Genomic DNA, 12,533 nt, shown 5'->3' with positions numbered 1-12,533 from the left:
GTTTACGAAATCCTACTTCCATTGAAATAGCAGATCCAAAATGTTGAGAATGACTAATCTTTCGTGTCATGGGTCCATAAGCAAGCTGAAAAAGTCAAGGGGCCCTTTTACTAAGCTGCATAAGCGTCTACGTGTGCCCAATGCACGCCAAAATGGAGTCACCGCCCGGCTACCGTATGGCTCTTGTGGTAATTTCATTTTTAGTGTGCGTCCAATATGCACGTCCGAAAAAAAATTATTTTCAGACGCGCATATTGGGCGCGCACCAAGTGGCATTTGACACGGATAGGTCATTACTGCTTGGTTATGGCATAAGATTTTACCGCTAGGTCAATGGCTGGTGGTAAGGTCTCAGACCCAAAATGGACGCACAGCAATTTTCATTTTGCCACACGTCCATTTTTGGAAAACATTTTTTAAAAGGCCTTTTAAAAGTGGAGGAGTGGCCTAGTGGTTAGGGTGGTGGACTTTGGTCCTGGGGAACTGAGGAACTGAGTTCAATTCCCACTTCAGGCACAGGCAGCTCCTTGTGGCTCTGGGCAAGTCACTTAACCCTCCATTGCCCCATGTAAGCCGCATTGAGCCTGCCATGAGTGGGAAAGCGCGGGGTACAAATGTAACAAATCTTTTTTACAGGTGCACTGAAAAATGATTCTGCACGCGCCCAAAACACGTGTCTACGCTACCGGAGGCCATTTTTTCAATGTGTCTTTGTAAAAGGGCCCCTAAATGTTTAAACTTCGTTAACTGTTATTTTTTTTTTTTTTTTTACATAAAAGGATGAGATTTGGACTGTTGTATTACAGGTTTGTTTTCTCTAACAGAATTCATTCAACCTCATTTTTTTTGTTCTGGTAACTTTAGTAACCTTTTCCTAGAGGTAGTCACATATTTTTAAAGAACTTGGTTGCAATGTCTGATTCGATCCTTGTCTGATGTCTAGTGCACTCTAGTGGTAGAAGAGAGTTTTATAGATCAAGAAAACTGCATATCAACAAGAGGTCAGTCAGATTGTCTTTAAAAATCAAGAGCAACTTCTGTAATTGAAATGAAACTTTTTTTTTAAATTTCCAGCACTAAGATGTCTTGGAATTGGGGCCCGCTGTATCTCAAACTTTGCCTCTGCCCATGACACAAATAAAAATTTGAAGATTGAATCTTACGTTGATGTGTCTGGAGTGCCTGCAGGCATGAGTGATGACAGCATTTGGTAACTATCAGCATCTCAACATATTTAACTTCACAAAGGTCCCACATAGGACAACTATCCTGCTTATAATCGAACGAGAAAAACGCCCAAGTTCCGACCTAAATCGGGAGATGGACGTTTATCTCACAAAAACGAATAACGCGGTATAATTGAAAGCCGAACTTGGACGTTTTCAACTGCACTCCATCGCGGAAGCGTACAAAGTTGACGGGGGCGGAGGCGTGGTGAAGGCGGGAATGGGGCATGGTTATCACCCGAACAGAGATGGGTGCCTTTCGCCGATAATGGAAAAAAAGTATGCATTTGAAGCTAGAATTTAGGGCACTTTTCCTGGACCCTGTTTTTTCACGAATAAGGCCCCAAAAAGTGCCCTAAATGACCAGATTACCCCCAGAGGGAATCGGGGATGACCTCCCCTGACTCCCCCAGTGGTCACTAACCCCCTCCCACCACAAAAAAATGATGTTTCACAACTTTTTATTTTCACCCTCAAATGTCATACCCACCTCCCTGGCAGCAGTATGCAGGTCCCTGGAGCAGTTGTTAGGGGGTGCAGTGGACTTCAGGCAGGTGGACCCAGGCCTATCCCCCCCCCCCACCTGTTACAATTGTGCTGCTTAATGCTTAGTCGTCCAACCCCCCCAAACCCACTGTACCCACATGTAGGTGCCCCCCTTCACCCCTTAGGGCTATAGTAATGGTGTAGACTTGTGGGCAGTGGGTTTTGAGGGGGATTTGGGGGGCTCAACACACAAGGGAAGGGTGCTATGCACCTGGGAGCTCTTTTACCTTTTTTTTTGTTTTTGTAAAAGTGCCCCCTAGGGTGCCCGGTTGGTGTCCTGGCATGTGAGAGGGACCAGTGCACTACGAATCCTGGCCCCTCCCACGAACAAATGCCTTGGATTTATTCGTTTTTGAGCTGGGCGCTTTCATTTTCCATTATTGCTGAAAAACAAAAACGCCCAGCTCACAAATTGTCGAATAAAACATGGACGTCTATTTTTTGCGAAAATACGGTTCGGTCCACCCCTTCACGGACCCGTTCTCGGAGATAAACGCTCATGGAGATAGACGTTTTCATTCGATTATGCCCCTCCACTTAAGTGCACACTATATCGATCTTAGAGGTTTGAATGTAACAAACTGTGGGCCTTGTTTACTAAGCTGCGCTAACGTTTTTAGCGCACGCTAAACATTAGAGCATGCTGACCATATAGATGCCTATAATAGTCCTATGATTCAAATCAAATGATCCTGTTTCTCACCAGCGGAGGCTTTCACTCAAAAAAGTTACACATCCCAGTGCTAAAAATTCTTCTTAACACTCAATGGTATGTAAAATAAAAAATGATTTATTCACTTATAGAAAATATCAGGACCCACGTCAACATGGTCACGTTTCACCATAGCTGCGTCAGGACACTGGCCCTAAAATACATAAATATGCCCAATTCAATACACGATTCCATTATTTCAAAATCAGTCATAGCATAACACGTTCTAACGGATACATTCACATACCTGGTATAAAACACTGACACTTCACGGCGTTGCATGTCATTTACAAGATGGCGACTAAACGCCACCCACCCAAACCGGAAGTGAAAATCAGCAGCAGCAACGTCACAAAAGAGATGCCCAATACGAAACTCCATTTTTATTCCTTGTAATTCAATAACTTCTGAATGCCACTACCCTCTATACCCATATATACCCTATGGTATATTCCTAGGGGCACCTACACAGTTAGCGTGAGCTAAACATGCTAACACACCTTAATAAACAGGGCCCTGTGTGTTTAACTTCCCTATTGTTGTAACTTTATAGACAGGAACAGGTTGATATTCATTGGGGTTTAAGGAGAAAGGAGAGACTCCTGTCTACTTAAACTATTGAGTGGGCCAGTGTATTTTATACCTGGAGCAATGAATGGGTTAAGTGGCTTGCCCAGGGTCACAAGGATATCGAAAATGTTTATAACCGAAATTAATTCAAATATGATACATATCATTGTGGAGGAATGTTTCTCCATTAATAAGACTGGCCATCTTGCCATACAGCTTTGGTCACTTTCCATGTCAGAAGACAATAGTAAATAGTTTGACAGCCCCTGGGATCTTCCACCAAGGTGGTCCAGTCATTCATTGTCCCATTCCATTGCTATTGTTACAGGAATTTTCATGTGTGGAATGAAGGTTGGTTTCGGCGACCTGACCTTGGACCATCCTACGATGGATGGCAAGTTTTGGATTCAACTCCCCAGGAGACTAGTGGTGGTAATCCAAGATTTATGCATGAATATCTCTCTCTCTCTCTCTCTCTCTCTTTCTTTATATATATATATATATATATATATATATACATATGACTATCTATTATCCTTTAATTATCTTTTCTACATGTGTAAAGCACTGAAAGAGAAACTTTAAATCCCAAATTACAAAAACAGCGAGGGGAACGTCAGGCTAGGGAAGCCTGCATATTTTGCCCTGGATTCTATATATGGCGCTTTGGGTTGCATGGACAAATCTGGACACACATCCAATTTGCACGCGCAGCTTAATTGATTAACGAGCCAATCAGTCCTGATAATTGGGCAATAGCAAGCAATTACCGGCGCAAATTGACAATAATTTGAATTTATGCGCACATCTTCTTAGGCATATTCTATAAAGAGGTGCACGTAAATTCTAGTGCGCAGATCCGAAAATGGGGCATGGGTGGGGGGGTATGGGGGGTCAGGGCATTTCTAAACGTTATGCACTTTATTATAGAATTAGTGGCATCCACGCCTAATTTGCACGTGGGAATTTGCACCAGGTTTTCATTGGTGTAGCGCCTAATGTAGCTGTGACTTCCAACTCTAAGCGCTGTTCTACAAACCACGCCTAACTTTAAGCATGGTTTATAGAACAGCGCTAACCGCTATTTTTTCGTTACTGATTTTTTAAGCACCACTTACAACATCTACCCCTTTATGCCTATTTGAAATGCTAAGATATAGATTTCTGGGGATTAGCTGAGAAGAGAATCTCACAGGAATGACTGCATGAGAGAGTGAGAGGCGGTTTGGGTGCACCAAGATGGTGGTGGCTGCACTGGGGAGAATGACAACCTCCTCGGGTGGACTGACATCAGCTTTGTGACGTCATGGCATCTCCTGTTCATCAAAACTCCTTGAGTATCTCCGATATTCAGAAGCAGTATCCCGATATTTACCTGGTTAACACAGGCTTTTTTGTTGTCCTGATACAACTGCGGTCACTTTTCTTTTCTTTCCTTAGTCTGAAGACTTTTCATAAATTATTATTGTAGTGTAATAAAGTTTGATGCAACTGGTGGGACCTTTTTGACACCCGATAAGAACAGTGCAACTTAACGCATGGGTTTGGAATAGCTGGCGCTATAGGAGGCCCTATGCAACATAAAAGTTTTGAAGTCTTTTCTCCCCCCCCCCCCCCCCCCCCCCCACCAGGTTTGCTTTTATGATTTCATTAGTTGGGTGATTACTTTTTTTCTATATAAACAAATTAGATAATTAAGGCGCTAATGAACGAAACCACAGGATTTCCCATGGGTTAGCTGCTTCTTTCTGAAGAAAAAGGTTTGCTGCAAGTGAGATCCATAAGAAACTTGCATATGAAACTTTTTGCAAAAACTACAACTACTACTTAACATTTCTAAAGCACTACTAGGGTTACGCAGTGCTGTACAATTAACATAAAAGGACAGGCCCTGCTCAAAGAGCTTACAATCTAAAGGACAGGTGAGTAGTCAATTCGATAGGGGCAGTCAAATTGGGGCAGTCTGGACATCCTGAAGGTAAGAGTTAGGTGCCGAAGGCAGCATTGAAGAGGTGGGCTTTAAGCAGAGAATTGAAGATGGGCAGGGAGGGGGAAAAACTAATGTGTGACCATTTTCATGCCCTGGTTGTAAATGAAAGTCATAACTAATGAGCCATTTTGCAAGCTTTCACATTGCAATAGCTTGTTATTCGTGAATTTAAATAAACCTTGATGCATTGTAGGCTACATAGAAAGGTTTTCTACAGCAAGGTGCCAAAATGTTACATTTATTTTTTTTGCAAATAGGGTTTCGCACAGAAAGCCACACTAAAATCCTGACATTTTATCTTTTCTGCGTATTTCAAGATATTGTCACGCACCTCCTGCAAGTTAGTACAATCACATGAGAGGCGGGAAAAGGATCGAAAAGAACAGTCTGGGGCAGTGACATTAAACACATGGCCAAGACCCATAAATACTGATGAAATAAATAGAAAAGTTTGTGCACCATAATTTCCAACCTTTATATCAGATGACACTTCACGATGAATGTCTGTGCTTAATCATGCTTTATGAAAATAATGGATAACTGTAACTAGTACTATAAAAAAGTCACTTTTATCAACGCTGCATACATTTGGTATTATAACCGGAGCTTTTTTTTTTGAGGGGGTACTTGGGGGTACTGAGTTCCGGCATCTTTTCCATTGTCTGCTAAAACTGACCCATGTTTCCCAAGTTTTAATGAAAGAGCTCAGGCTCTACACACCAATTCTGCCTTGTCATAGATTCTATGACTGGTTGCAGGGGGCCTGGCTATTGAGGGGTGGGTCTCTCAGTGATCACCCCACCCCTGGAGGGTGACCTGGCATTTGAGTACCAGCACCTTTTCCATTGTCTGCTAAAATTGACCCATGGTCCCCAAGTTTTAATGAAAGAACTCAGGCTCTACACACCAATTCTGCCTTGTCATTGATTCTGTGACTGGTTGCATGTAGAATCTCAAATAGTAGCAACATTCCACGTAGAATCTCAGATAATATCAACATTCCATATAAAACCTCAGATAGTAGCAACAGAATCTCAAATAATTTATTTGGATTTTGCTCACACCTTTTTCAGTAGTAGCTCAAGGTGAGTTACATTCAGGTACACTGGGTATTTCTGCATATTCCTGCTCAAGCATCTTTGATTGTTATCAAAATCTAAGGGAAAGGCCCAAAGCATCATTTGCATGGGCAGGGCTTTTTTTTGAGGGGGTACTTGGGGGTACTGAGTACCGGCATCTTTTCCATTGTTTGCTAAAATTGACCCATGGTCCTCCGGGCTATTGACCCCTCCACCTTATCATCTACTATCTCTAATCTCCTCCCCTCCATCACGTCCTCCGAAACTGTCGACAAAGCGGTCTCCGCTTACAATACCGCTCTCTCCTCTGCTTTGGACACCCTCGCGCCATCCATCTCCCGTCCCACAAAGCGCACCAATCCCCAGCCCTGGCTGACTCCTTGCATCCGTTACCTTCGCTCTTGCACCCGATCCGCTGAGCGCCTCTGGAGGAAATCTCGTACCCTTTCAGACTTCCTCCATTACAAATTCATGCTATCCTCCCTCCACTCCTCCCTATTCCGTGCAAAACAGGACTATTACACCCAATTGACCAATTCTCTCAGCTCCAACCCTCATCGTCTCTTCACCACCCTTAACTCCCTCCTAAAAGTGCCCCCCGCTCCTACTCCCCCTTCTCTCTCTCCTCAATCACTGGCTGACTATTTCCGCGACAAAGTGCAAAAGATCAACCTTGAGTTCACGACCAAGCCACCACCTCCTCTTCACCCTTTAACCCTCTCCCTCAACCAACCTACCCAGGTCTCTTTCTCCTCTTTTCCTGAGATCACCGAGGATGAAACTTCCCGCCTTCTTTCCTCCTCGAAATGCACCACCTGTTCCTCTGATCCCATCCCCACCAACCTACTCAACACCATCTCCCATACTGTCACCCCCGCCATCTGTCGCATCCTCAACCTCTCTCTCTCCACTGCAACTGTCCTTGATGCCTTCAAGCACGCCGTTGTCACACCTCTCCTCAAAAAACCTTCACTTGACCCTACCTGCCCCTCCAACTACTGCCCCATCTCTCTTTTACCCTTCCTTTCCAAAATACTTGAGCGCGCCGTTCACAGCAGCTGCCTTGATTTTCTCTCCTCTCATGCCATCCTCGATCCACTTCAATCCGGTTTTCGCCCTCTGCACTCGACAGAAACAGCACTCTCTAAAGTTTGTAATGACCTGCTCCTGGCCAAATCCAGAGGTCACTACTCCATCCTCATCCTCCTCGATCTTTCCGCCGCATTTGACACTGTCAACCATGATTTACTCCTTGCCATGCTGTCCTCTTTTGGGTTCCAAGGCCCTGTCCTCTCCTGGTTCTCCTCTTATCTCTCCCACCACACCTTCAGGGTACACTCCCATGGATCTTCCTCCACTCCCATCCCACTATCTGTTGGAGTTCCCCAGGGATCTGTCCTTGGACCCCTTCTCTTCTCAATCTACACCTCTTCCCTGGGCTCGCTGATCTTGTCTCATGGTTTTCAGTATCGTCTTTATGCTGATGACACCCAGCTATACCTCTCCACACCTGACATCACCGCGGAGACCCAGGCCAAGGTATCGGCCTGTTTATCCGACATTGCGGCATGGATGTCCAACCGCCACCTGAAGCTGAACATGTCCAAGACCGAGCTCCTCGTCTTTCCTCCTAAACCCACTTCTCCTCTTCCTCCACTCTCTATCTCTGTTGATAACACCCTCATCCTCCCCGTCCCATCTGCCCGTAACCTCGGAGTCATATTCGACTCCTCCCTCTCCTTCTCTGCGCATATCCAACAGACTGCCAAGACCTGTCGCTTCTTCCTCTTCAACATCAGCAAAATTCGCCCTTTCCTCTCTGAGCACACCACCAGAACTCTCGTCCACACTCTCATTACCTCTCGCCTTGATTACTGCAACTTACTCCTCACCGGCCTCCCACTCAGCCATCTATCCCCCCTTCAATCAGTTCAGAACGCTGCTGCACGTCTTATATTCCGCCAAAACCGATATACTCATATCACCCCCTCCTCAAATCACTTCATTGGCTTCCGATCAGATATCGCATAAAATTCAAGCTCCTCCTCCTTACCTACAAATGCACTCAGTCTGCGGCTCCTCACTACCTCTCCACCCTCATCTCCCCCTATGTTCCCGCCCGTAACCTCCGCTCACAGGACAAAGCCCTTCTCTCAGTACCCTTCTCCACCACTGCCAACTCCAGGCTCCGCTCATTCTGCCTTGCCTCACCCTATGCCTGGAACAATCTTCCTTTACCCATACGCCATGCCCCCTCCCTACCCATCTTCAAATCTCTGCTTAAAACTCACCTCTTCAATGCTGCCTTCGGCGCCTAACTGCTCGAGATATATAGAATGCCCCAATCTATCCACCCTATCAGATTAACTGTTCACTCGTCCTCTAGATTGTTCACTTGTCTCTAGATTGTTCTCTTGTCTTTTAGATTGTAAGCTCTTTGAGCAGGGACTGTCCTTCTATGTTTAAATTGTACAGCGCTGCGTAACCCTAGTAGCGCTTTAGAAATGCTAGTTAGTTAGTAATGAAAGAGCTCAGGCTCTACACACCAATTCTGCCTTGTCATAGATTCTGTGACTGGTTGCAGGGGGCCTGGCTATTGTGGGGTGGGTCCCTCAGTGATCACCCCACCTCTGACGGGTGGCCTGGAATTTGAGTACCGACACCTTTTTTTGCTAGAAAAAAACGCGCTGATTATAACTATATCTGTAACTAAAACTATATCATAATAACATAGTAAATGATGACAGATAAAGACCTATGTGATCCATCCAGTCTGCCTGACAGTCACACATATCTATCTACTCCACCAAGTATAAAAAATAATCTATAAGTAAATCAGATCTGTTATAAAATAAGCAAATGCTCTGTTGGGTGTAAGGGGCAATTCTGTAAAATTGGTCCTGACGTTTACGCATATTACCCCTGATTCTCCCAAATTTAGGTGTGTTCCCAATTGGCACGGACAATTTAATTGAATAACAAGCCAATTAGTGCCAATAATTGGCTTTTTAACAAGCAATTATTGATATGAATTAGATTTATTGGGGACTGCTGTGCGTAGAGTTAGGCGCAGGATCTGCGCCTAAAATTTACACACAGTCCAAAGAAGGGGGTGTGGAAATGGGAGGGTCATGGGTGTTTTGGGGTGGAACAGGGGTGTGGCCTCGAGTTACAAGTATAATTACAGAATAATAATGCTCTGCATGTAAACTTAGGTGCATTGCTACCAGTAGGGGGTGGTGTTTCAATAGACATAAAAACATAGAAACATGATGGCAGCTAAGGGCCAAATGGCCCATCCAGTCTGCCCATCCTCAGTGAACACTAACTTTTCCTTTTCCTAAGGGATCCCACGTGCCTGCACCACACTTTCTTAAATTCTGACATAGTACTCGCCTCCACAACCTCCACCGGGAGGCCATTCCACGCATCCACCACCCTTTCGGTGAACGATTCCTCCTAAGTCTATTTCCTCTTAACTTCATCATATGATCCCCCTCATTCTGGAGTTTTCCTTCATTTGAAAAAGGCTCGTCCCCTGTACATTGACACCACTGAGGTATTTAAATGTCTCTATCATAGCCTTTCTCTCCCGCCTCTCTTCCAGAGTATACATGTTGAGGTTCCTAAGCCTGTCCCTATATATTTTATGGCAGAGACCACTTACTAATTTTGTATTCGCCCTCTAGACCCACTCCATCCTGTTTATATCTCAACTGGGGCATTCGGCACCAACTCGCACATCCACTCTCCTTCTGCAAACCAACAAGACCCATAAGCCACATTCCTCTGAACGAATTTGAAATTTATTAAGGCCACAGCCAGGCACTTTCAACATTCTATTTCACAAACTGCCACTTAATATGTTACAAAACTGGATAACTTCTTATAACATGTCAACCCCATCAAAACCCTGGGTACACAGCTTTTCATCCCCAACGCGTTTTAACTCCCTTCCAGTTGTGCCGTCTAAGCACACCCTCTTCCTATATGTGCTGTTTCTTATAGCACCCGATGATTATGGTGCATCCCAATTAAGGATGCACCCCGCAGAAGATCTTGGCCTCCCGGCCGTCCAAGCCAGGAGACAACCTATAATCACACTCAATTAACTGCAACCTGCCAACATACAGACGTAACCTTAAACTTCATCTTGAAAGTAACATTTTAGCAATTATTCACCAATAGCTAAGCACTATTATGTGCTGACATGCTGTGTACCCACTATAGTCTTACATAATCACCGTCACTTACTGCCCAGCTGCGACAACTGCCCCCTATCCAAGGGTGGGTGGGCCGGATCAGCTCCGTTAACCCTGCTGCTGCTCCCTCACAATGACCCCTCCTTATGTCAGCAGCTCTACTTTATCACCCTCTCTCTCCTCCCCCTCCCTCCCCTTAACCCTTTCCTTACCTACTATCTCCCACCTTTCCTCCTTCCTTGCAACACCTCTCTCTCTCTCCCCCCTCCCAATCCTACCCCTCGTTGTCCTTCAGCCCAGTTGTGTCCGGCCCCTCCTAATCGGATTGGCCTATTTCTTTCCGCAGGTTCGGTCTCCAGAAATGCACATAACACTCTAAATGGCATTTATACAAGGGCACTATCACCTCTTTTTTTCCTGCTGGTAGTCCTTCTCCTTATGCACCCAAGCATCTTTCTGGCTTTGACTGTCTCCTTTTTTACCTGTTTGGCCACATTAAGGTCCTCAAACACAATCACCCCGAGTTCTATGTACAGTTAAACAAGATAGAAGGAACTAGTCTATGTTACAGAGAGTGCAACAAGCTCGCATGTAACAGAAGCGCATTTACAAAACATGATTGTTCCTATTTGTCTTTCTGTTCTTAGGTATATTCTGCCTTGGCCCCACCTCAGTGAAAGCCATCAAGGAAGGAGAAGTGCAGCACCCCTTCGATGCTCCATTCGTGTTTTCTGAGGTGAATGCAGATTATGAACGTTTCATTGTATATGACAATGGTTATATAGCGAAAACCTATACCGACACGAGCGCAGTAGGAAAATATATCAGCACAAAGGCTGTGGGCTCTGATGGGCGGATGGACATTACACTTAATTATAAGTATGCAGAAGGTATGAGAACCTGTATCCATTGTTTTTATCCCATATTGTTTTCTTGTTTATTTTCTAATTGCGTCTAAGAAGTTTTTTTTTTTAATTATTGTTCATTCATTTTAACAATCAATAAGAGTTGTCCCTAATCGTGTATATGTTCTTGTTTTGGTGAGATCCAGTTGTTGTGCAACATATTGTGAACAGGAGTGATAGCCACATATTCCTGGTTCCCGGCAAGTTTTATTTTTTTTAAAGCATGGGGGGAAAACGCTGAGGGGCCTTTTGCTAAAATGCAGTAAGCAGTTAATCCTGAATTAGCATGCTGTAACTATACCGGAGCAGCATGGTGGCACATGGTAATTCATGCATAAACTGCATGCTGTGCTAGAGAGCAGGAACTGGGCGGGTTATGGGTGGAGAGTTGGGCGTGTATTGCACACTGTGCATAGAACTTAGCACATGCTATTACATATGCAGTCAGCACAGCTGCAATTTATTACCTCCTCAAGAGGAAATTTATATATTGTCCTATATAATAATTCTCACCTCCAACGTTCTGACTTGCTGCCTGGGACCGTGGCTCATTCCGAGTTGGTCCGCTAGGCTCCGTAGATCAGGCTGGCATCACCGTAGCCATTATGATGTCAACTTCAGAACCCGGGGGAAAGAAAAACATGCCTCACAGCTGATCCATGTCCAGAGGAGGGTCGCTGGACATGGGCGGCTGGAGGGGGGGCAAGGGAGAGAGGAGGGTCACTGGACATGAGTGGCTGAAGGGGGGCAGGGGAGAGAGGAGGGTCGCTGGACATGGGTGGCTGCAGGGGGGGCAGGGGGAGAGGAGGGTCGCTGGACATGAGTGGCTGAAGGGGGGCAGGGGAGAGAGGAGGGTCGCTGGACATGAGTGGCTGAAGGGGGGCAGGGGAGAGAGGAGGGTCACTGGACATGGGTGGCTGCAGGGGGGCAGGGGGAGAGGAGGGTCGCTGGACATGGGTAGCTGCAGGGGGGGCAGGGGGAGAGGAGGGTCGCTGGACATGAGTGGTTGGAGGGGGCAGGGGAGAGAAGAGGGTCACTGGACATGGGTGGCTGCAGGGGGGCAGGGGGAGAGGAGGGTCGCTGGACATGAGTGGCTGAAGGGGGGCAGGGGAGAGAGGAGGGTCACTGGACATGGGTGGCTGCAGGGGGGGCAGGGGGAGAGGAGGGTCGCTGGACACGGGTAGCTGCAGGGGAGCCGAGGAAAACCTTGCTAGCGCCCTTTTCATTTGTGTCAGAAACGGGCCTTTTTTACTAGTAATTCTATAACAGAATGCTTATAGGACAGGTGTATGACCCCTGTATA

General features: G+C 45.6%; 1 protein-coding gene across 1 annotated transcript in view; it reads left to right on the top strand.

Moving 5' to 3' along the window:
• The window catches only part of LOC115476416 (protein-glutamine gamma-glutamyltransferase 6-like), a 52,719-nt gene that overhangs the window by 24,143 nt on the left and 16,043 nt on the right, over positions 1-12,533 (top strand). Inside the window, exons 7-9 of the mRNA XM_030212786.1 lie at positions 1,075-1,210; positions 3,383-3,486; positions 10,973-11,215. Of these exons, the coding sequence (XP_030068646.1) occupies positions 1,075-1,210; positions 3,383-3,486; positions 10,973-11,215 (483 nt within the window). The remainder of the gene's footprint in view (positions 1-1,074; positions 1,211-3,382; positions 3,487-10,972; positions 11,216-12,533) is intronic.

The sequence above is a fragment of the Microcaecilia unicolor genome, chromosome 8, assembly GCF_901765095.1.
Source record: "Microcaecilia unicolor chromosome 8, aMicUni1.1, whole genome shotgun sequence".
Classification (NCBI taxonomy): domain Eukaryota; kingdom Metazoa; phylum Chordata; class Amphibia; order Gymnophiona; family Siphonopidae; genus Microcaecilia; species Microcaecilia unicolor.
Note: the sequence above shows the minus strand (reverse complement) of the source record. Positions and strands in the feature narration are given on the sequence as shown.